General features: G+C 42.7%; 1 protein-coding gene across 2 annotated transcripts in view; it reads left to right on the top strand.

The window, feature by feature from the left end:
- Positions 1-26776, top strand: part of nlgn4xa (neuroligin 4 X-linked a) — an 83433-nt gene that overhangs the window by 53475 nt on the left and 3182 nt on the right. For both annotated transcript variants that reach the window (XM_036952404.2, XM_090208223.1), the window contains 2 exons: positions 17162-17347; positions 23655-24444. In XM_036952404.2, coding sequence (XP_036808299.1) covers positions 17162-17347; positions 23655-24444 — 976 coding nt within the window. The remainder of the gene's footprint in view (positions 1-17161; positions 17348-23654; positions 24445-26776) is intronic.

Raw genomic sequence — 26776 nt, 5'->3', positions numbered from 1 at the left:
TAAAAAAAGAGCCATGGTGTATGAGTTAATGAGGGGAAAGGGAAGTGACATAATTTTTCTACAAGAAACGCATAGTAATTTGGAAAATGAAGTTATGTGGCAACAGGAGTGGGGGGGGACAGTGGTGTGTAGTCATAAAAACTCAAAAAGTGGGGGTGTGGTTATCTTGTTCTCAAAAGGGTTTTTGCCTTTGTCATATGAGGTTGAAGAGGTAGTTGAGGGGAGGTTATTAAAAGTTAGAGCAAGGTATGAAAACATCAATATGTGTCTGATAAATGTATATGCCCCAGTGGTGACAGTTGAGAGGGTATGTTTTTTAGAGACATTATCAAATACCATTGAGAAATGTAACAAAGAAGATTATTTGTTTATTGCTGGGGATTTTAACTGCACAGTTAGCGATTTAGATAGAAATCACCAAGAACCTCATATAGCCTCAAGGACGTTTTTAAAACGCCTTATTGTAACAAATGAACTGTGTGATATTTGGCGGAGTCAACATGAAGGAACAAGGCAGTACACCTGGGCGCATGTGAGAGAGAACATCATCTCTATGGCCAGGTTAGATAGGTTTTATGTTTTTGAGCATCAATCTCAGGTCTGTAAATCAAGTGTGATAACTCCAGTGGGATTTTCTGATCATTGTTTAATAACAGAGGTGGTGTTCATTAACGATGTAAAACCTAAAAGCGCATATTGGCATTTTAATATAACTTTATTGAGTGATGCTCACTTCAGGAAATGTTTCAGTATTTTTTGGGAGAGGTGGAGGGCTCAAAAGGCCAGTTTTGTATCCCTTCAACAATGGTGGGATATAGGGAAAATACAGATTCAACAATTTTGTAATCAATACACGAGGAATGTCACCAAGGATATCACCAGATCAATGAAAGCCCTAGAGATTGAAATAGTGGAACTCATGACGTTGGTTGAGACCACAGGAGATCGAGGCCATACTCAGGCCCTCAAGAGGAGAAAAGCTGCATTGGCAGATCTGCTGGGTATCAGAGCACAGGGGGCACTGGTGAGAAGTAAATTTCAGGGCATATCTGAAATGGATGCCTCATCCAAATTTTTCTTTGGTTTAGAGAAAAAGAATGGACAAAGAAAAATTATTCATTGTCTCAAATCAGCTGTTGGACAAGAGCTCACTAGCCCTAGTGAAAACAGAAAGAGGGCAGTAGAGTTCTATGCTGAGCTCTACAAGTGTGAGTACAAAGAGGACAAAACAGTGACACAGCAGTTCTTTGATGGGCTCCCAAAGGTGCCTGCAGAAGCTCGGGTTGAGCTTGAGCAACCATTGTCTTTGCAGGATTTATACACTGCATTAAAAGGCATGGAAAATGGAAGGGCACCAGGCATTGATGGGCTTCCCGTTGACTTTTTTAAGTCTTTTTGGGCTATGTTGGGAGAGGATTGGTTAGAAGTAGCTAATGATAGTTTAACCGGAGGGTTACTACCAATAAGCTGCAGAAGGGCTGTCCTCACCCTACTGCCCAAAAAGGGTGACCCGAGGGAGGTGAAGAACTGGAGGCCGGTGGCTTTATTGTGTACTGATTATAAGATATTGTCAAAGGCTTTGTCCAACAGGCTGAGGGAGGTGATGGGGCAAATCATACATACGGATCAGTCCTACTGTGTTCCTGGCAGGCAGATAGGGGATAACATTTCTCTGATTCGTGATTTTTTGGACGTCTCTAGGGCTATTGGGTTGGATGCTGGTCTAATTTCAATTGATCAGGAAAAGGCATTTGACCGAGTTGAACATCAATATTTATGGCACACGTTTGAGGCGTTTGGGTTCAGCTCTGGTTTTATTGCCATGATAAAGGTGATATATGGTGACATTGAAAGTGTATTGAAAGTTAACGGTGGTTTGAGTGCTCCTTTTAAAGTGTGTAGAGCACATATGTCAGAGTCAAGGCCCGCGGGCCACATCCGGCCCGCAAGAAGGTTTTTTACGGCCCCTGGGATGATCTTGATTTATTATTAGAACCGGCCCGCAGCAAGCCGGCAGCCCGCAGATCTTTTACACGCACCAATACTACATTTCCCACAATGCAAAGGTGACGCACCGAGCAGTAGGCTGCTTCATTTCAATATTTATTGGCACAGCAGTCGTCAGCATCACAGTAAAATTAACTTTCAGATACCCATCAAAAATGGCAAAACGGAAGGTGGATACTGAGAACCGGGGGTTTCAAACAAGGTGGGAGTCGGAGTATATGTTCACGAAGGTAGCTGGAAAACCTGTGTGTCTTCTGTGTGGAGAAAGTGTGGCGGTACTGAAAGAGTATAATCTGAGACGACATTATGAAACGAAACACGCGGACAAAAACAAGAATATGGACATGGAACAAAGGCTACAAAAGGCAGAGGAATTAAAACGAGGCCTCAAATCTCGACAGGCTCTGTTCAAAAAAGCCAAATCACAAGGCCAGGCTGCTGTCAAGGCCAGTTTTATTTTGGCAGAAGAGATCGCTAAATCAGCCCGGCCATTTACGGAGGGGGATTTCATCAAAAACTGCATGATTAAAGTTTGTGACGAAGTTTGCCCAGAAAAAAGGCAACTCTTTTTAAATGTGAGTCTGAGCAGAAACACCATTGCCGAGAGAGTAGACCAGTTGTCCATCAATCTAAAAGAGCAGCTTGTGAAAAAGGGAAAAGATTTTATTGCATATTCCTTGGCTGTGGATGAGAGCACCGACATTTCTGACATTGCCCAGTTGTCAATTTTCATCCGCGGAGTGGACTCCAACCTAAGCGTGACAGAGGAGTTTTTGGCTTTACGTCCTATGCATGGCACAACTACGGGGCATGATTTGTATGAAGAGGTGTCAAGATGTGTAAATGAGATGGAGCTGCCTTGGGAAAAACTCGTGGGTTTGACAACCGACGGAGCACCTGCGATGTGTGGACACAGGAGCGGACTGGTGGCGAAGATACGGGAAAAGATGCAAGAGGAAAACGCGACAGGTGAGCTGACAGCTTATCATTGTATCATACACCAGGAAGCGTTGTGCGGTAAAGCCTTGAAAATGGAGCATGTAATGAGCATCATCACGCGCACAGTTAACTTTATCAGAGCCAAAGGTTTGAATCACCGCCAGTTCAAGGCATTTCTGACGGAGTTAGAAACGGAGCATGGTGATTTGCCTTATCACACAGAGGTGCGATGGCTAAGCCAGGGAAAGGTGCTTCAAAGATGTTTCGAGCTTCGTGAGGAGATTTGTCTGTTCTTGGACAGCAAAGGGAAAGACACAACACAACTCCGAGACGAAATGTTTCTGTGTGAAATGGCTTTTCTGTGTGACATTACGAGTCATCTGAATGCAATAAACTTGCAGCTGCAGGGTCGGGATCGTGTCATCTCTGATATGTACAGTACAGTGAAGGCATTTAAAACCAAACTGACTCTGTGGGAGACGCAGATGCGGAAAGAAAATTTGAGCCACTTTCCCAGCTGCCAGACCATGAAAGAGAAGCTCTCTACCAGTGCGTTCCCGAGCACACAGTTGGCTGATAAAATAGGTATGCTTGCCGCTGACTTTCGACGCCGATTTGCTGACTTTGAAGCACAAAAAAGCAGGTTGGAACTGCTCGGTAACCCATTTGCTGTTGACGTGGAAAGCTCACCACCAAACCTCCAAATGGAGTTGATTGACCTCCAATGCAATGATGCACTGAGGGCAAAATATGCGGCAGTGGGTGCTGCGGAGTTCGCCCGTTTCCTCCCCGGCACAATGCCCCAGCTGCGCATCCAGGCTGCTCAAACGTTGTCTATGTTTGGCAGCACATACCTGTGTGAACAACTGTTTTCTTTGATGAACCTGAACAAAACATCACACAGAAGTCGACTTACTGCTGAACACCTCCACTCAATTCTGAGGATTTCTTCAGCTCAGAGCCTTACCCCGAACATTGATGAACTTGTGGAAAAGATGGGACACCACCAAGTATCACCCTCAACCTCAAACAAGTGAACATTACTGTGCAATCACATATTTAGAGTTTTTACTCAGTTCAAGTTTAAAAGTTAAAATTTAATATTTGTTTTCACTGCATGTTACTTCTCCTTAAACAAAGTGTTGTTTTTGATTAATAGATTTTTGCACTTTATTTTTTTGTATTTCAATCCAATTATATTTTAAAAATATTTCAGTTGAGTGGATGATAGAAAATTGCTATTATTGTTTTTTCTTTGAAGTAAATTTAGCCCACTTTTGCTAAAATAGAAAATATAGTCTACTGATGGTGCCTTGAATACCGGTTTCTTTCATTTAATGTTCATGTTATGGGGATATTTATATAAAGGAAATTTGTCTTTTGTGTCTGTTGAAAATTAAAGATTACTGACAGAGCCATAAGAAAATATTGCTTTATTTATCTGATCATATTGTAATATATTTGTTAGGTTTTCAGTAGGTTCAATTAGGTTCACTAGACTATATGCGTCATTTAAAAATTTTTCAATGAACATTCGAACAGTCCGGCCCTCGTCTTGTAGCTGATTTTTTTATTTGGCCCTCCGTCCATTTGACTTTGACACCCCTGGTGTAGAGGTATTAGGCAGGGATGTTCTATGTCTGGGATGTTATATGCTATTGCTATAGAGCCACTACTAAATAGCATTAGAAGTCGCATTGCAGGGGTGTGCCTTTCAGAGGATATTCCTCCTATTCGTCTTTCAGCCTATGCTGATGATGTAGTTGTGTTAGTGAAAAATCAAGCGGAGGTGGATAGCTTGAGTCTAATGGTTGATCGTTTTAGGGGAATATCCTCTGCAAAGGTAAATTGGGAAAAGAGTTGTGCTTTACAGATTGGAGAATGGTCTGGAGGGATCATGGCTTTGCCAGGGGGGCTGGAATGGTGTAAGGGAGGTTTTAAGTATCTTGGAGTGTATCTAGGAGATGAGGGGACTATGGAAAAAAATTGGAGTGGGGTGGTTGAAATGGTGGAAGGGAGGATGAGGAGATGGCGTTGGTTACTATCTCGTATGTCATATAGAGGGCGCACTATTATAGTTAACAATGTGATTGCCTCTGCACTGTGGCATCGGTTGTCAGTTTTAGAACCACCATCTGGCCTTCTGGCTAAGATACAGGCAATTATTGTGGATTTCTTTTGGGATAAATATCACTGGGTTCCACAAAGTGTTTTGTATTTGTCAAAAGAGGAGGGGGGACAAGGTCTTGTACATCTTGCTAGTAGGGCTGCTGCTTTCCGGTTTCAGTTCATTCAAAGGCTGCTTTATGGACCGGAAAATGTGGTGTGGAGAGGGGTGGCAGGTCTTATATTACAGAGGGTTGGAGGATTAGGTTTAAAGAAGGCTTTATTTCTGGTTGATAGTAGCCAGATTTCTAGGGAGGGAGTACCTTCGTTTTATAGAGGCCTTCTCAGAGTGTGGAGCATAATGAAGGTGTCCAGAAGAACTTCAGCGGAGTCAGTGCATTGGCTGTTGGAGGAACCTCTGGTGTATGGGGCGAGACTGGACTGTACAACTGCAGCTGTTCCACATTTCTCCAAGATTCTGGTGAAGGGGAAAATCATCACCTTAAGACAGTTAATGGCCATGGCTGGGCCCGCCTTAATGGATGGAAGAAGGGTGGCAGAACATTTGGGGATGAGGTCGGAAAGGATTGTCGGACAAATGCTGGGGAGCTGTAGGAAGGCTCTGTCAGCGGAAGAATGGGATATGCTTAGTAGCCACAAGAAGAAGGTGCAAGATGAAGACGTCTCATTTCCAAAACTAGGGATTACACCAAATATCCCAGAGTCAGAAAGAAAGGCGTTATTGCTGGATTTGAGAGGGTTGGAGGAGGTGGGTTTGGATGAGGTGAATGGGAAGGAATTGTATAGGGGGTGTGTCAAGGTGTTGAATAAAGATAAATTGAAAAATAGAAAAGATACTCCATGGAGGGTAAAATTGGGCATTGATGACAAGGTAAAGCCAGCATGGAGAGCACTGTACAAACCACCGTTACAAAAGGGTACTGGTGATATGCAATGGAGGGTTTTACATGGCATCATTGCAGTTAATGCTTTTGTATCTGTTATTAACTCAGATGTTAGAGATGGATGTCCTTTTTGTAATATAAGAGAAACCATTTTTCACTGTTTTATGGAGTGTGAGAGGATAAAACCGCTATTGGAAATGTTGGAATCTTTGTTTAAAGCTGTAGGGGAGTTTTTCAATAACACTGTTTTTATTTTGGGGTTTCAATATAGTAAACAACAGAAAAGAAAATGTCAAATGTTAAATTTTATTTTGGGACAAGCTAAGATGTCAATTTTTCTGAGTAGGAAACATAAGATAGAAACGGGATATGGGCAGGATGTAAGATGTGTTTTTAAAGGTTTAGTGAAAGCAAGAATAAAAGTAGATTTTGAGTTCTTTTCAGCTGTAAAAGATCTCCTATTATTTGAGGAGAAGTGGGCCTACGAAGGAGCACTTTGTTTTGTAGAGGAGGGGAAATTATTTTTTGCTGCTGAAATAAGTTGAATGTATATGTTATGTATTTATTTTTGTTTAGGAATTACATTTTGTTATTTCATTTTTGAAAAGGCAGTGTGTCATTATTTATGTTAACACTTGAGTAAAAAATAAAGGTTTTATAAAAACTCAAACTCTCTCTCTCTTTCTCTCTCTCTCTTTCTCTCTCTCTCTCTCTCCCTCTCTCTCCCTCTCTCTCTCTCTGTATTACGTAACTTAATTGATTTTTAGCGGGAGGAAAAGTGCTCAGATTTCATGCACATTCTAAGGTATTTGAAATGAGCTGTTCTAATGGTACATACGTAGGATCTTAATTTGAGCCAGTTTGCTACAGCAGCAATATATTCCTGCAGCAACAGGAAATGTTAATTATTATGTGGATTATAATTAATGGACAATTTTTGTAGGATTCGACACATTTTTCATTAGGGCAAATAAAGTCGTACATTTTAAAGTGGAAATTAGACATTTTAGACACCTTTTTAAACCTTGAATACACTACAAGTTTTAAACCTTAGAGAGAGAGAGAGAGAGAGAGAGAGAGAGAGAGAGAGAGAGAGAGAGAGAGAGAGAGAGAGAGAGAGAGAGAGAGAGAGAGAGAGAGAGAGAGAGAGAGAGAGAGAGAGAGAGAGAGAGAGAGAGAGAGAGAGAGAGAGAGAGAGAGAGAGAGAGAGAGAGAGAGAGAGAGAGAGAGAGAGAGAGAGAGAGAGAGAGAGAGAGAGAGAGAGAGAGAGAGAGAGAGAGAGAGAGAGAGAGAGAGAGAGAGAGAGAGAGAGAGAGAGAGAGAGAGAGAGGTTATTGTCACATTATTTGAATGAATGTTATTCATTAAAAAGCACAAATGAATGAATATTATTACATCTGTCAAAAAGCCAATCAAAATGTTAATTTCCTCTTGAACCTAATGTTGCCAAATCCATATATTTTCATGAAGGTAACAGAAATGCTGCCGTTTTGACCAGTGAGACATTTGGCTTCATACTGTGAGAGAAGTCAGCTCTCATTGAAAGATGTGTCTTCAAAAACCCATATCAAGTATGCATTGTTCAGCGACATCAAATTGCTTCCAGGAAATAACCACATCTACATGTCACAATAATAATGTAACTCTTAGGAAGAGAGTTTTCCAGGTTAATGAATCAGTCATCAATCCCAACTTTCCATTAAAGCAGAACACGATGACAGGATGTTTTTTTTTTCTTCATTTATTGTTACTATTATGAATTGTTTACTCCTGATTTGACAACCCAGAGTGACCTGTAATCTTTCCCCTCATCACAAACCTCTAATATGGCGGCTTTAATCCAAATGATTCTGTTTAGCCCCTGGCCTGCCTGCTTGCGCAAACTGAACACACACACACACAAACGCGCAGCAACAGCAGCAACCACATTAGGGCACAGCCTACTGAATGTGTAAACGATGACGGCCGGGGAGGAGAAGAGAAAAAAGAACTGGGAGGAAAATGTCCACATTTGTCTTTTTCACTCATAATTATAATGCCATTTGGAGTGTGAATAATCGCTCTGCTGTTATTTTAAATCCGCCAACACTAATATGGCCAAATTTACCAGCATCAGTGAATGCACTTTGACAGCTGCTATGTTTTGCTTCCCCGGGTCGCTGTCTGTCAATCACTGGGGATTATGGGTAAATACAACCAGCCCACCTGCCTCTGGTGTACTCTAATTCTGTACCATGATTATAGATTCAAACTGAACAAGATAGATAGAAGGACAAGGCCTGTTTCCTTTGTATGGATTATCTATTACGTTCCCATTTTGCACATTTCCACATTTTCACACACATTATTCCATTGCTATATTAAACAAACAGATACAGGCTCTAACATAGCCACTTGACAAGATAGACAAATATAGTGTACGCTGGATGCAATGTCTTTCATTGTGATGGGGTTATTTAGTGGCTTGCAGATGTACATCTATAAAGGATTCTAAACCACTATACATACATTTGCGTAATGAGGGTTGATATGACAGACTGGCCAGTGATGGCAATGTTGTGAGAGTTCCCAATTCCCTGGAACTCGCCAGAGAGATTCATTTTTGACAGGCATACAGACAGAGGTTGGTTTGTAGATATTCACCTCTTTGTGTCCCTAATGGCACCCTATTCCCTATATTCCCTACTACTTTTCACCAGAGCCCTATGGGATAAAGGGAATAGGGTGCCATTTGGGATGCTAGCCAATCACTGGCTTTCACTGAGCTAGCTATAGCTGTGACCTGACCTCCTTGAGCAGCTAATTCCAAACATTCCCTGTCACATCTCTCCCTTTGATAATTACCACTTCATCTGGGAGCCACAGGGTGGATTATTCTCTGGACAGAGAGCACAATTAGACACTATTTCCGCCACAATGAATGTCTGGATAGATGGTTAGACGCCGGTCAGAGCTTTTTTCTTCCTTGCTCCCATGTGTTCTGTTGATACAAAGAAAGTCAGGCTTGTCAATTCAATACCAACTATGTTTTTTTTGTCTTGGTGAAAGACTAGGCTTGTGAAAATGAAAAGACTTGTCTCTCTCTATTAATAAGAGAGGTGTACAATAGGAATGGCCAGTGCTATTAACTGGTCAGATCAAGGTGTAGGTACAGGCTATGAGCACCAGCTGAAGGCTTGGCAAAAGGCTTGAAAAAACACTCATGTTTGGAGTCAAATCGAAATATATTGCTCCAGAAATATAGCAACTTCATATTCTCTGTGCATTGACTTCCATGCAGTTACAGACGTGATCCAGCAGTGAACTATACATTGAGTGTACAAAACATTAAGAACACCTTCCTAATATTGCGTTGCACCCCCTTTTACCCTCAGAACAGCCTCAATTCATCAGGGCATAGACTCTGCAAGGTGTTGAAAGCGTTCCACATGGATACTGGCCCATGTTGACGCCAATGCTTCCCACAGTTGTGTAAAGTTGGCTGAATGTCCTTTGGGTGAGGGACCATTCTTGATGCACACAGGAAACTGTTGAGCGTGAAAAACCCAGCAGCGTTACAGTTACATCTTTGTTATTGTCCATTCACCCTCTGAATGGCACACATTCAGTGGCTTGTGAAAGTATTCACCCCCTTGGCATTTTTCCTATTTTGTTGCCTTACAACCTGGAATTAAAGTAGATTTTTTGGGAGGTTTGTATAATTTAATTTACACAACATGCCTACCACCTTGAAGATGCATTTTATTTATTTATTGTGAAACAAACAAGAAATAAGACAAAAAAACTGAAAACCTGAGTGTGCATAACTATTGACCCCCCCAAAGTCAATACTTTGTAGAGCCACCTTTTGCAGCAATTACAGCTGCAAGTCTCTTGGGGTATGGCTCAATATGCTTGGCACATGTAGCCACTGGGATTTTTGCCCATTCTTCAAGGCAAAAACTGCTCCAGCTCCTTCAAGTTGGATGGGTTCCGCTGGTGTATTCCCCTTAAACCACCCAAGTGTTGTTTTAGCAGGATGCTTAGGGTCGTTGTCCTGCTGGAAGGTTAACCTCTGTCCCAGTCGCAAATCTCTGGAAGACTGACACAGGTTTCCCTCAAGAATTTCCCTGTATTTAGCTCCATCCATCATTCCTTAAATTCTGACCAGTTTCCCAGTCCCTGCCGATGAAAAACATCCCCACAGCATGATGCTGACCACCATGCTTCACTGTGGGGATGGTGTCCTCAGGGTGATGAGAGGTGTTTGACTTGCGCCAGACATAGCTTTTTCCTTGATGACTAAAAAGCTACATTTTAGTCTTGTCTGACCAGAGTACCTTCTTCCATATGTTTGTGGAGTATGTTTGTGGAGTCTCCCACATGCCTTTTGGCAAACACCAAATGTGTTTGCTTATTTTTTTCTTTAAGCAATGGCTTTTTTTCTGGACACTCTTCTGTAAAGCCCAGCTCTGTGAAGTGTACGGCTTAAAGTGGCCCGGTTTAAAGCGGCCCTCTCTTGGCAGGTTTATGGACGGATACTCCAATCTCTGTTGTGGAGCTTTGCAGCTCCTTCATGGTTATCTTTGGTCTCTTTGTTGCCTCTCTGATTAATGCCCTCCTTGCCTGGTCTGTGAGTTTTGGTTGGTGGCCCTCTCTTGGCATGTTTGCAGTGGTGCCATATTCTTTCCATTATTTAATAATGGATTTAATGGTGCTCTGTGGGATGTTAAAAGTTTCAGATATTTTTTTTTATAACCCAAACCTGATCTGTATTTCTCCACAACTTTGTCCCTGACCTGTTTCGAGAGCTCCTTGGTCTTCATGGTGCCGCTTGCTTGGTGGTGTCCCTTGCTTAGTGGTGTTGCAGACTCTGGGGCCTTTCAGAGCAGGTGTATATATACTGAGATTATGTTACAGATCATGTGACAGTTAGATTGCATACAGGTGGACTTTATTGAACTAATTATGTGACATCTGAAGGTATTTGGTTGCACCAGATCATATTTAGGGGCTTCATAGCAAAGGGGTGAATACATACACACACACCACTTTTCTGTTGTTGTTTTTTCTGAATTATCTGATACAAGTAATTTTTTTTCCCATTTCACTTCACCAATTTGGACTATTTTGTGTATGTCTATTACATGAAATCCAAATAAAAATCCATTTAAATTACAGGTTGTAATTGAACAAAATAGGAAAAATGCCAAGGGGTATGAATACTTTTGCAAGGCACTGTACACAATCGATGTCTCAATTGTCTCAAGGCTTACAAATCCTTCTTTAACCTGTCTCTTTCCGTTCATCTACATCTACACTGATTGAAGTGGATTTAACAAGTGGCATCAATGAGCAATCATAACTTTCACCTGGATTCATCTGGTCACACTAAGCCATGGTTTTTAATGTTCTGTACACTCAGTGTGCTCTTAGCCTACATTGCATCTGGCCAATAGGCTAGCACAGTACATGGAAAATATGCAGACCCATGGTGTGTAATCGGTGCAATCGTCCTGTCAATGCACAGCATGGCTCCACAGGATCAATACCATTTAGGTAAAGTGTCCAACACAGGAGGTTGGTGGCATCTTAATTGGAGAGGACTGGCTTGTGGTAATGGCTGGAGCAGAATGAGTGGAATGATGTCGAATACATAAAACACATGGTTTGATGCCACTCCATTCGCTCCGTTCCAGCCATTATTACAAGCCGTTCCCCCCTCAGCAGCTTCCACTGGTGTCTAAACATATCCAATAGACAGCAGCACCAAATGGCCTGAACATGGAAAGGATGTGTGTGTGACTACAGTATCTTGACATTTCAATGAGAGTACATGCATTTGTCATAGTCCTGTATTATACTGTAGGCCTTTGGCACACACAGTACCAAGAAAAACAACTGCATGAAGATTGCAGCTTGTAATTCATTTTAATGCTTCACTCACCTTCATACTCACAATAATTCTATGTCTACACAAAGCACAGGAAATGCATTCTGGAATAAATACCCCTCCCCCAAAAAAACTCCTTAGGCAATGCATGTGTCACCCAGTATCATGCAGGGGATAATGAATGCTTTATTGTCCCAAAGAGACATTTGCTTGGTAACATCACATTTTACCAGTGGCTCTTATCCAGCGCAACTAGGGTAAAGTGCCTTGCTCAAGGGCATATCGACAGATTTCTCAACTAGTTGGCTTGGGGATTCAAACCAGCGATCTTTACCTGCCCAACACTCTTAACCGTTAGGCTACCTGCCGCTGCATGCTTGGTAACATGGATGGAGCCCTTTACTTGCCTTTCAAAGTGACAGTGTGGCCAAGCAGACCTCTTATGTCACTGCTGCCATTCAAACCCAGATCTGTCCGAGCTGTACTGTGGTGAGGCTGAATGATGGCTGTCCGACTTCCATTAAGCTTGCAGCCCCTTGCCCTGCCGCAGCATCAGCATTAGTACAAGGCTGGCTGAGAGAAAGAGCGAGAGAGAGAGAGATTAGTCTGATGGTGCAATCTCCCTCTAAAGGAGTCGGCATGCTTCAGTTCGGCTGACTGCTAGCCGAAGTCGGCTAGGCGAACCAAACTAGTGTGCTCGCAAACTCTTCTAAAAGACCTTCGCTTGAAAAAAAAAAAATGTCAATAGTACTGTTTAGCCATTTTTAGACACCGTAGCCAGTATACACTTTCTCAAAGAATGATCATGGACTCCATCCACATCGACGGGACAGTAGTTCCTCGGCGTACACATCACGGACAAACTGAAACGGTCCACCCACACAGACAGTGTGGTGAAGAAGGCACAACAGTGCTTCTTCAACCTCAGGAGGCTGAAGAAATTTGGCTTGTCATCTAAAACACTCACAAGCTTTTACAGATGCACAATCGAGAGCATCCTGTCGGGCTGTATCACCGCCTGGTACGGTAACTGCTCTGCCCACAACCGTAAGGCTCTCCAGAGGGTAGTGAGGTCTGCACAACGCATCACCGGGGGCAAACTACCTGCCCTCCAGGACACCTACACCACCCGATGTCACAGGAAGGCCAAAAAGAACATCAATGACAACAACCACCCGAGCCACTGCCTGTTCACCCCGATATCATCCAGAAGGCGAGGTCAGTACAGGTGCATCAAAGCTGGGACCGAGAGACTGAAAAATAGCTTCAATCTCAAGGCCATCACTGTTAAACAGCCATCACTAACATAGAGAGGATGTTGCCAACATACAGACTCAAATCTCTGGCCACTTAAATAAATGTACTTAATAGAGGTATCGCTAGTCACTTTAAATAACGCCGCTTTAATAATGGTTACATGGTGGTATCACAAGTCACTTTCAATAACGCCGCTTTAATAATGGTTACATGGTGGTATCACAAGTCACTTTAAATAACGCCGCTTTAATAATGGTTACATGGTGGTATCACAAGTCACTTTAAATAACGCCGCTTTAATAATGGTTACATGGTGGTATCACAAGTCACTTTAAATAACGCCGCTTTAATAATGGTTACATGGTGGTATCACAAGTCACTTTAAATAACGCCGCTTTAATAATGGTTACATGGTGGTATCACAAGTCACTTTAAATAACGCCGCTTTAATAATGGTTACATGGTGGTATCACAAGTCACTTTAAATAACGCCGCTTTAATAATGGTTACATGGTGGTATCACAAGTCACTTTAAATAACGCCGCTTTAATAATGGTTACATGGTGGTATCACAAGTCACTTTAAATAACGCTGCTTTAATAATGGTTACATGGTGGTATCACAAGTCACTTTAAATAACGCCGCTTTAATAATGGTTACATGGTGGTATCACAAGTCACTTTAAATAACGCCGCTTTAATAATGGTTACATGGTGGTATCACAAGTCACTTTAAATAACGCCGCTTTAATAATGGTTACATGGTGGTATCAAAAGTCACTTTAAATAACGCCACTTTAATAATGGTTACATGGTGGTATCACAAGTCACTTTAAATAACGCCACTTTAATAATGGTTACATGGTGGTATCACAAGTCACTTTAAATAACGCCGCTTTAATAATGGTTACATGGTGGTATCACAAGTCACTTTAAATAACGCCGCTTTAATAATGGTTACATGGTGGTATCACAAGTCACTTTAAATAACGCCACTTTAATAATGGTTACATGGTGGTATCACAAGTCACTTTAAATAACGCCGCTTTAATAATGGTTACATGGTGGTATCACAAGTCACTTTAAATAACGCCGCTTTAATAATGGTTACATGGTGGTATCACAAGTCACTTTAAATAACGCCGCTTTAATAATGGTTACATGGTGGTATCACAAGTCACTTTAAATAACGCCGCTTTAATAATGGTTACATGGTGGTATCACAAGTCACTTTAAATAACGCCGCTTTAATAATGGTTACATGGTGGTATCACAAGTCACTTTAAATAACGCCACTTTAGTCATGTTTACATACCCTACATTACTCATCTCATATGTATATACTGTATTCTACACCATCTACTGTATCTTGCCTATGCCGCATGCCATCACTCATCCATATATATTTATATGTACATATTCTTATTCATCCCTTTACATTTGTGTGTAGTTGTTGTGAATTTGTTAGATTACTTGTTAGATATTACTGCATAGTCGGAACTAGAAGCACAAGCATTTCGCTACACTCGCATTAACATCTGCTAACCATGTGTATGTGACCCGATAAAATTTGATTTGATTTGAGACTTCGGTTCCCAAACTTCGGCTGGCCCTCGAGATAAAATGTTGTGTGCCTGAACAGCCGAAAAAAAACCATACCAAAGTTCAAAACTAACAAAAACGTCACAAAATGTCTGGGATGCCTTAAGCCAGAGACGTGACAAATGCATTGGAAAGACATTGTCGACCCTGTGATATTGTTGTTACAATATTAACACATTCTGCACATTGTGAGGCCAACCCTGCAAATAACATTTTACTCAGATGCATTCCCAGGCAGAGTAAGATCAATACTAATATATTATTGCTCAAGGAATATTTTATTTCTGAAGAGCATGTTTGATTAGCTCCATTTTTATGGAGGTTTAAGCTGTGTTGTCTGTGACAGTGAATTTAATCAGGCATTGTGTTGCACTTCTTTTGACACAGGTGAAGATAGGCTCTTCCATGCAAAACATTGATATTGATGTTAAATATACTAGCATAGCGTATTTTTACAAGCTTTGTAATATCAGTTATAGCAGTTATCAATATCAGTTCAAATAGTAGAAAATAGCTTCAAAGCTCATGTCCATAAATACATCTTAATGCAATGTTCCCCGTAATATCCGCAGCAACTTCTTGAAATGGAAGCTTTCAGTAATCTTTTCACACACCCTGAGGAGTTACTGGTGGGCTATCCTCTCTGCTCACCTTCTCCCCGGCTCCTCTTCTCAGACAGGGGTGGTGAGTGGAGACTGAGGAGAGAGAGAGAGAGAGAGAGGGAGTAGGGGAGAGAGAGGACCAAGCTGAGGCCTGGAGGTCATACACCCAGGAGTGTGAGTCCTGCCAGGGGCCTTGTAATCCCACAACACCCTCTGCTGCTTTCCCCTCCACCACCCGTCTGTCCTCTCCCTGTATCCCCCTATCCCTCCTGCATCCCCCTACCCCCACCTCCATCCCTTCTACTCGCCCCTCCATCTCTCTATCCCCTCCACCTCTCATCCAGCCCCTCCACCCCTCCATCTCCTCCACCTCTCCTCCATCCCTTCCACCCTTCCTCATCCCTCCATCCCTCTATCCTCTCCACCTCACAGCCAGACCATGACTAACTGGATCTGCTCCCTATCACAGGGCCACAGGACGTCTTTCCTCTTCTCCCTTCTCCTCCTTTTCCTCCTTCTCTCCATCCTTTCATCCGATTTGTCCTGTAGCCTGTAGACTGCTCTGTCTAGGCTCTCCCCCCTGGGATGGAGGCCGAGAGCTGAGCCTGAGTCCCAAAGGGAACCCTATTCCCTACATTACCAGTGCTCTGGTCAAAGTAGTGCACTATGTAGGGAATCGGGAACCATTTGGGACACTGCCTGGGGGCTGTCTGTGCCAGGGACTCGGCTAAGACATCCAAGGCCTGGCGCTTGCGAGGAACAGACACCCCGGTGGCCGTCTCTCGCAGACTCTAAAGGCCCACCACCTAATGGGTTTAGACTAATCAGCTAATTTGTCAACAAGTTTCTGATTTCGACAAGCATATCAACAAGCTTGTCTGTCTGGCCTGACACTCGGCTGTATAGAGTCAAATCCAAGTCAAAGCCGTGTGGTTGAATTCAGACTATGAAAAGGGAACTTTCCTTCTCTCTCTGTCTGTCTCTCTATCTGCACATTCGACTGTATAGTCGAAGCCAAACCAAGTGAATGTTGACTATGAAGGAGCTTTGCCTCGCTCTGTCTGTCTCTCTGTCTTCTCTTCCGCTACTCTCAGTATAATGGTGGTTCGGTTAGAATCACTCCTGCCAGCTCAGGTTGAATGACTGAGGGAGTACAATCTTACATTATCCTACATTATTATCTTGATCTAAACAGCAAGGGATGATTCCCAGGTCATTAGGAACCACTGTGACTTACTGAAGAGTTTTGCTATTTGACTGGATAATAAGACTAGAAGCACGCGGGTGTTGCTGACTCGCTGAGTGCTTAAATTCTTATAGAACAGTGACAATTGGTTCCATAAGAATGCCAGGTAACTCCCTTTGTGTTGTGTTTTGCAGGCCATTTATCCCCGGGGGGGGGGGGGGGGGGGGGGGTCATCCATTATTTCACTGATCTTTGGAACTTCAATGTATTCACATGCAGTCACATTTACCTCCATTCGTTGTGGTGATAAATTTAGTCTAAGACGGGCTATTACTGTATGTAGTGAGACACCCCCTAGCGATGTAAGTACTGTTCTTTGTGTGTGACTCTAACTGTACTGTGTTTCCTTGTCCCATGTTCCCAAAGACGACAATATCTACATTGAAAAGTGTTAGCAGGTGCAATAATGTATTCATTTAAATTCAATTTCATTGCATTTACACTTTATGCTTTATTTATTTCATTTGCTTTATGATACATTTGTAAATCACCACCAGGTACAGAATATTGTCCAATAAGAATTGTCCCTCTGTCTCCCCTCTGTTTCAATGACAAGCTGTTTTTTAGAGGGAGATCAAGAAGGAGGTGATCAATGAGTTTGTTCCCGTCTCTTGTTGTTCACACAGGCTTCCTAAGCACAGGGGACCAGGCAGCCAAGGGGAACTATGGACTGCTGGACCAGATCCAAGCCCTGAGGTGGATCAAAGAGAACATTCAGGCCTTCAAAGGAGATCCAAAGAGAGTGACAATCTTCGGCTCTGGTGCAGGGGCATCGTGTGTTAGCTTGCTCACGCTCTCTCACTACTCAGAAGGTACGTATGGTCCCCAAAAATATTCCCTTACCTCCTTGGAAATCATTGAGATGATATACTATTTTTTATATAAGTCAGTGACTTATGAATCAGAAACTGAATGATTCTCGGCGTCCACTGTGAGATTTATACACTGGACTGAATGATTATTAATTCAATTCATATGGTCATATGAACTTCAGTAATCATTTTAGATTATGGTAATTAAATAAATACCTGTGCCAACATGTTTTATTATATGCATTGCTTTATTTGATAGATATCTACAGAGGGATTTTGTTTCAAACAGGAATATCTCTCTCGCTGGGAGGGTATTTTTGTGTCCAAAATGGCACCCTATTCCCTACATGGCGCCTGATCAAACATACTGCATTACATAGGGAAAACAGTTCCATTTGGGACGCATACTATGCGTTATTTAAACAGTCAGGATGCACCATCATGACTGTTCAGAGAACGTAGCGTCACATTTGATGGCCACATAGCAGAGATAACAACTAGAGTGTGTTCACAGGTTCACTCAAGTGTACAATATTGCCTACCTCAGTCACTAGATATTTGTGCGACCAGCCAGAGAAAAGTGGTAGGTGGATATCAAGAATATTAGAATGGCTCACCGCCGTAACATTACAGTACGTTTACATCTCACTGTTTTTTTAAAATTATCATTAGAAAATAGTATCCTAGAAATGTAAGTGTCATTAAGTGTCATTGTTGTTCTCCTCAGCCCAGTGCACAGCACATTGTAGAGAGGCAAACAAAGTTAGCGTCCCAAATGGTATCATATTCCCTATAGTGGTCAGAAGTAGTGCACTATTTAGGGAATAGGATATCATTTGGGACGTAAACGGAGATAGACAATTGAATAGCTAGCTGTGCTTTCTCGCTCTCTTTCTCTGCAGCTGAATCTCACCAGGAGCTATTTGAGTAAATGACTGTGAAAACAGCATTACCTACTCAGTCTCCACAGGGCAAAGCCCCAGATGGATCTTAACCCGGCACATCTCGCAACTTCAGGCTTTATTTCCGTCAATATAAATCAATATCAGTTATGGCAGGAAATGGACATGTCTTGCACTCGTCAATGGACTTTAATTTCTCTCCATGCCCGCTGCTGCTAAAAAAAACATAAATCCTCTGCTTAGTAAAACCTGGGGTGGCTCTCGCTGTCTTATTTGATCGCCACAGAGTTATAGCTGAGTCGGTTCAAACATAGGTTAATGATACTCTTTGCTTACTTTAGACACACACACACCATTCTTCCACAATGGCTATCATTTCCAATTACCCCTTATCCATGCTACATAACCTCTTTCTTAGGAACTAACATTATTATTATTATTAATAACTAAGATTATTATTATTATTATTTATTTGTACTTTTTACATTTTTTTACCCCGTTTTCTCCCCAATTTCGTGGTATCCAATTGCTTAGTAGCTACTATCTTGTCCCAGTTACGACAGAGCCTGGGCGTAAACCCAGAGTCTGGTGGCACAGCTGGCGCTGCAGCACAGCACCCTTAACCACTGCGCCACCCGGGAGGCTCCAGGAACTAACATTATTAATCAGATATTGTAAAACAGGGTAGAGTTTAATTAGTTATAGTTCTGGCTACATTGAAGACTCTCAAATATAAAATATATTTTGATTGGTTTAACACTTTTTTGGTTACTACATGATTCCATATGTGTTATTTCATAGTTGTGATTATCTTCACTGTTATTCTACAGAAAATAGTCTAAATAAAAACCCTTGAATGAGTAGGTTTTTGGGACTGTATCAAAAGTGGACTAATGAAACAAATGATTCCTTTAAGGAGAGACAACTACTGGGCTAAAAGGGACAAGAGAGTTTTTGAGTTGATTATTTCTTTAACATCCGCCAGCCTGGTTCCATCACTCACACTAGGCCAAACATTTTACCAATGGATTTGCTAGGGCTGTTGTTAGTCAGACAGCTATGTTCCTGCATCGCTCCCTTTAGCCAGACCCAGGTGGCATGGGAGCCGTAGCCCCTCGTCGCTGCTCCCTTTGTCGGACATGATATGTTTCTGTTTCACGGCTCCACCGGCACGCCTCAGCAAGCAGAATGAGGTAAACACAGGAGGCAGATGCAACATATTTAAATTAACTTCTGGTGAGTCAGGCTTTAACTGATATTCTTTAACCAGAGGAAATGGGGGGGGGGGGCTAAATAAACCTCTGTTGCAAACTAGGCCTTGAGGGAGACTTTGTCTTCTGCGGCTCGGAAACATACTTTTCAAGTCGTCCTTGTTGAGTCACCATCAAAAGGATATAAATAGAACTTAGAAAATACTGGGGGAAAAATGTAACATACAAGAAGTGTTCCTAGTGCGTTGTGGCCTATTTGCAGAGTGGCAGTGGTAGACAGATCGTGAAGCTACATGCAGCTCCAACATAATTCAGGATGAATAATTGGCCCGAGGCCTCATTTCAGAATAAACAAATGTGTCTTTTTATTTTCAGTCTGATTCATTTATTATGACCAGGGTTGACAAGATGTGGAGTCCCTGTCCATGTCCTTAATCATCCTTTTATTGCATATTTTGTCAGTACTGGAGGATATGCAGTAAACATGTATCTATGTCTGACCATAACTTCCGTGACGACAGAGATGGCCGCCTCGCTTCGCGTTCCTAGGAAACTATGCAGTATTTTGTTTTTTTTTACGTGTTATTTCTCACATTGGTACCCCAGGTAATCTTAGGTTTCATTACATAGTCGGGAGGAACTACTGAATATAAGAGCAATGTCAACTCACCATCATTACGACCAGCCGGCGAACCTAAACAACGTCGCCGTAAAAGGGGCAAACGAAGCGGTCTTCTGGTCAGGCTCCATAGACGGGCACCACTCCCTAGCATTCTTCACGCCAATGTCCAGTCTCTTGACAACAAGGTTGATGAGGGTTGATGAAGGTTGATGAAATCCGAGCAAGGGTAGCATTCCAGAGAGACATCAGAGACTGTAACGTTCTTTGCTTCACGGAAACAGGGCTCACTTGAGAGACGCTATCGGAGTCGGTAAAGCCAGCTAGTTTCTTCACGCATCGCGCCGACAGAAACAAGCATCTTTCTGGTAAGAAGAGGGGCGGGGAGGTAAGCCTTATGATTAACGAGATGTGGTGTGATCACAACAACATACAGGAACTTAAGTCCTTCTGTTGACCTGACTTTCCTCACAATCAAATGTCGACCGCATTATCTACCAAGGGAATTCTCTTTGATTATAATCACAGCCGTATATATTCCCCCCGAAACAGACACATCGATGGCCCTGAACAAACTATATTTGTCTCTATGTAAACTGGAAAGCACATATACTGAGGCTGCATTCATTGTAGCTGGGGAGATTAACAAGGCTAATCTGAAATCAAGACTCCCTAAAATCTATCAGCATATCGATTATGCAACCAGAGCTGGTAAAACCCTGGATCATTGTTATTCTAACTTCCACGACGCATATAAGGCCCTCCCCCACCCTCCTTTCAGAAAAGCTGACCACGACTCCATTTTGTTGGAGTCTCCCATACTCATAAGAAGCTCCCATACTCAGGTCTGTTCAACGCTGGTCCGACCAGTCTGATTCCACGCTTCAAGACTGCTTCGATCATGTGGATTGGGATATGTTCCGCATTGCTTCCAACAACAACATTGACGAATATGCTGATTTGGTGAGCGAGTTCATTAGAAAGTGCATCGGCGATGTCATACCCACAGCAACTATTAAAACATTCCCAAACCAGAAACCGTGGATTGATGGCAGCATTCGCGCAAAACTGAAAGCGCAAGCCACTACTTTTAACCATGGCAAGGTGACCGGAAACATGACCGAATACAAACAGTGTAGCTATTCCCTCCGCAAGGCAATCAAACAAGCTAAGTGTCAGTATAGAGACAAAGTAGAGTTGCAATTCAACGGCTCAGACACAAGAGGTATGTGGCAGGGTCTTACCATCAATCACGGATTACAAAAAGAAAACCATCCCCGTCGCGGACCAGGATGTCTTGCTCCCAGACAGACTAAATAACTTCTTTGCTCGCTTTGAGGACAATACAGTGCCACTGACACGGCCCACTACCAAAACCTGCGGACTCTTCTTCACTGCATCCGACGTGAGTAAAATATTTAAACGTGTTAACCCTCGCAAGGCTGCAGGCCCAGACGGCATCCCCAGCCGCGTCCTTAGAGCATGCGCAGACCAGCTGGCTGGTGTGTTTACGGACATATTCAATCAATCCTTATCCCAGTCTGCTGTTCCCACATGCTTCAAGAGGGCCACCATTGTTCCTGTTCCCAAGAAAGCTAAGGTAACTGAGCTAAACAACTACCACCCCGTAGCACTCACTTCCGTCATCATGAAGTGCTTTGAGAGACTAGTCAAGGACCATTTCACCTCCACCCTACCTGACACCCTAGACCCACTCCAATTTGCTTACCTCCCCAATAGGTCCACAGACGACGCAGTCGCAACCACACTGCACACTGCCCTAACCCATCTGGACAAGAGGAATACCTATGTGAGAATGCTGTTCATCGACTACAGCTCAGCATTTAACCAGGAACCCTGGGTCTCGACCCCGCCCTGTGCAACTGAGTACTGTACTTCCTGACGGGCCGCCCCAGGGGGTGAGGGTAGGTAACAACATCTCCACCCCGCTGATCCTCAACACTGGAGCCCCACAAGGGTGCGTTCTGAGCCCTCTCCTGTACTCCCTGTTCACCCACGACTGCGTGGCCATGCACGCCTCCAAAACTTCCTTCCATCAGCAAGGGCATTGAAGATGAAACGTGGCTGGGTCTTTCAGCATGACAATGATCCCAAACGCAACGAAGGAGTGGCTTCGTAAGAAGCATTTCAAGGTCCTGGAGTGGCCTAGCCAGTTTCCAGATCTCAACCCCATAGAAAATCTTTGGAGGGAGTTGAAAGTCTGTGTTGCCCAGCAACAGCCCCAAAACATCACTGCTCTAGAGGAGATCTGAATGGAGGAATGGGCCAAAATACCAGCAACAGTGTGTGAAAACCTTGTGAAGACTTACAGAAAACGTTTGACCTCTGTCATTGCCAACAAAGGGTATATAACAAAGTATTGAGATAAACTTTTGTTATTGACCAAATACTTATTTTCCACCATCATTTGCAAATAAATTAATAAAAAATCCTACAATGTGATTTTCTGGATTTTTTTCTCATTTTGTCTGTCATAGTTGAAGTGTGCCTATGATGAAAATTACAGGCCACCTCATATTTTTAAGTGGGAGAACTTGCACAATTGGTGGCTGACTAAATACTTTTTTGCCCCACTGTATATATATATATATATACTGTACTCTATATCATCTACTGCATCTTGCCATCTTTATGTAATACATATATCACTAGCCACTTTAAACTATGCCACTTTCATGTTTACATACCCTACATTACTCATCTCATATGTATATACTGTACTCGATACCATCTACTGCATCTTGCCTATGCCGTTCTGTACCATCACTCATTCATATATCTTTATGTACATATTCTTTATCCCTTTACACTTGTGTGTATAAGGTAGTAGGTGTGGAATTGTTAGGTTAGATTACTTGTTGGTTATTACTGCATTGTCGGAACTAGAAGCACAAGCATTTCGCTACACTCGCATTAACATCTGCTAACCATGTGAATGTGACAAATACAATTTGATTTGATTCTATGGATATGTGTGGATGTTACAGGAGTAATCATGCAAAACATTTTTTACTGACTATAGCACTCACCGAAGATGTTACATCAGAATTACTTAAATAATACTGAATTAATACTGAATTTAATTACATTTTACTTTTGCGTCAGATCGCCAATTGGCAACCCATCACCTAATCACCTTAATTGACACATTAACATACATTACAATAATTCACTATGGTAATTACATGTTAATTCTTCTTGTGGCATTCTCTGCATTGAGCATCACATAGAATGAAAAGAATACAATACATAATAGTATGGATAGTAAGTTATCCAAACAATATTTACATCCCTAGAGCAGTACAATGATATACACATACACACTGCATACATACATACATACATACATACACACGGCATATATACACATATCTACCATAAACAGAACAGAAAATACAAATGATTAATATACTGAGTAAATACCAATGTGTCTGTTCCAGGTGTGTGTATTTTCTTTTAGTAGTTTTATTGCAAAAAATGTTTTACATTTGTGAAAAACACCAAACACCATGTGTGAGATTTGTTGTGCCTAACATCAGTTTTCTCCCTTTCAGATCTCTTCCAGAAAGCCATCATCCAGAGTGGTACAGCTCTGTCCAGCTGGGCAGTTAACTACCAGCCTGCCAAGTACACACGAATGCTGGCTGAGAAGGTGGGCTGCAACATGCTGGACACCATCGACCTGGTGGAGTGTCTCCAGAGCAAGAACTACAAGGAGCTGATCGAACAGAACATCTTACCCGCAAAGTACCACATCGCCTTCGGCCCCGTCATTGACGGCGATGTCATCCCGGACGACCCCCAGATCCTCATGGAGCAGGGCGAGTTCCTCAACTACGACATCATGCTGGGGGTCAACCAAGGCGAAGGGTTCAAGTTTGTGGAGGGCAGCGTGGACAGCGAGGACGGCGTCTCGGCCAACGACTTCGACTTTGCCGTGTCGGACTTTGTGGATCACCTCTACGGCTACCCGGAGGGCAAGGACACACTAAGGGAGACCATTAAGTTCATGTACACTGACTGGGCCGACAAGGAGAACCCCGAGACAAGGAGGAAGACGTTAGTCGCACTCTTCACCGACCACCAGTGGGTGGCGCCGGCCGTAGCCACAGCGGACCTCCATGCCCAGTATGGTTCACCGACGTATTTTTACGCCTTCTACCACCACTGCCAGAGTGACATGAAGCCTAGCTGGGCTGACTCGGCACATGGAGACGAGGTTCCCTATGTGTTCGGGATCCCCATGATCGGACCCACGGACCTGTTCAACTGCAACTTTTCCAAGAACGACGTCATGCTCAGCGCGGTTGTTATGACTTACTGGACTAATTTCGCCAAGACAGGGTAGGTTGTCCAATTCTGTTTTTACTACTGTCTGTCAGTTTGTTTATTTGAAGTGGATAAATGTCCATCGTGGATCGAGAAGACGCGTAGAAAGTTATGGGAGCATAGCTTCAACTAAACGGAACAAATCAGTGCTCCTACAAGTCTTATAGAGGCTTTGGTTTTCATTAAGGCTGTGCCGTTTGCAGATATCACTTGATATTTGGATCACGTCTTTGTTTCCTGAACCCTGGGATTAGCCAGGTAGCAGGATGTTTGCGACCCAGTCACACTGAAAATTAATTTTAAGGTGAATAAATAAATTCTTGAACAGCTTCATAGGCTGTACCATTCCCTCCCCCAGCTCTCCGGCTTGGCTAGCGTCCAACTGATCCCAGTTCAGCAGGGGATAGATTGGCAACGTTATTGACACGGGGAGGCTCTTTTACTCAGAGTGCTTTTTGCTTTCCCATAGTGCTGCTTCAAACAAAGCAGGAACCCAAAGCAAATTCATGTCATTCGAGAGTGTCCGTTTTTCACAAGAGTCTCTCCAACTGCAGGCAAATGCTCCCGTTGCGATCCTCAATTTCCTCGCTCGATTGAGGGTTTTCCAGAAAAACGGCTCCCAACAACAGACAGGGGATTCGGAGGGATGAGAGGCATATCATTAACTACTCATCTCAGTGCTTTGAAATGGGGTGATGTACAAAATAGAAAAGTACAATACACAGGGAAGCCTTCTTCTTATTCGTAGTGGATAGAGGACTGAACAATGAGTGAGGCTTGTGTGTATGTGTATCCGTGCGTGTTTCTTAGTATACACTGCACATGCAGGCTATAGTCAACTAAAAATGAAGACAGCTGGGAACACATGGCAGACTGGAAAAGCAGATGTTTTATTTCACCTGCAAAGAGAGGCTCTGTGTCAAACAGAGGGAGATAGGATTGGATACATTTGTGAGCATCTGAGCTTGCTATACATGTAAGTAGTATGTGCAAGCCCCCTGGCGAAAAAGCAGAGGCTGGGTAGACTGACATGCGGTTTATTTATATCTATGACTTTGCTATTTCCATAAACCTGCGACGACGAAGTCTCTTAGGAGGTGTAGACTAGCCCTCCATCTGAATGTACTTCTGTTATCACACAAAACAGACTGACAGCATGGTGAAAGCATATGTTTTATGGACCTTCTGAGATACATGTGAATAGCTTGCTAAGTATTTATCAGTCCGATGGGCATGGGATGCCTGGAGCGTTGTCTTTATTCCAAGTCTTTGGTGTCGGCATATTGTTACAGCAGACGCTTCCATATGCTACTATTAGGGCTTAAGTGATATTGTACTGGGATTCACATGCTAGCTGGAACATGTGCACATACACTATGTATGTAGCTATTGCTAGACAGTCACTGAATCCATTTCAGGAAGATTAGCTTAATTTACCAAGAGGTGACATTTTGACAGTGTAAAACATGTCAATGGGAAGATGTTACTAACAAAGACTGTAGTGAAATATTCAGCAAGGCACTAGGGTTTGACACAAAGTACTGCGAGCAATATACCCATTTTGGAAACGTCTTTGCAATTGTGGAATAGTGCATGTGGCCCATGACGTTCAGAGTGATGCAAACAAATATACAAGTTCTCTCGAATAGAATGACATAGCAAAATGTCACAAGATTAGCTTTGTATTGAATAATAGCATATTGAATCAGATCTAATTGAATCCTACTCTCCAGGGATGCACAGACATAATTTCCTATTTTTTCTCTCTCTGTCCATCCTTCCATTTACAAATGAATGACATACTTAGATCCTGCTGTGATCGGTAAGGACAGGATTAAACAGTGATCCATCAGCCGTAGATACTGTCATGCTGGATTAGCCAGTTAAATGTATCCTGATCCCCTGAGACCACTGTTATCTAGTAGGCCACCTGATGGGACGGATGGAGCTGTGATAAAAGCAGCCTTCTCCCAGTCTCCCAGTCTCTCTGTACTCGAAGAGCTCGTTTCGTAAGCAGAGCAGACCTCTGGGTACATACCTATTTTGACGTCTATCAAATGTATTTTAGCATTGGCTCTAGTCTGCCTGGAGTGCCAGGTGGGGGGAGTTGCTGTTTTCCTCCTAATCAATCAGTTTTATTGGATCGGGCAAGCAAAATCAAACCCAGCTAAAGTATTTTAGATGATCTCAAATAGTATTTGAACCCAGGTCTACATCCGAGGTCATCTTGAATGGTCTGATGGGTCCTGAGTGTCCCCTGGTGCCTGAGTGCAGTGTATGACTCAAGATAAGGCCTTTTTTTCTGTTCAGCATTCAGCTGGACATTCCCCCTTCCCATTCCATTCCT

The sequence above is a fragment of the Oncorhynchus mykiss genome, chromosome 18 (genome assembly GCF_057628025.1).
Source record: "Oncorhynchus mykiss isolate SJ-2025 chromosome 18, ASM5762802v1, whole genome shotgun sequence".
Lineage (NCBI taxonomy): Eukaryota > Metazoa > Chordata > Actinopteri > Salmoniformes > Salmonidae > Oncorhynchus > Oncorhynchus mykiss.
Note: the sequence above shows the minus strand (reverse complement) of the source record. Positions and strands in the feature narration are given on the sequence as shown.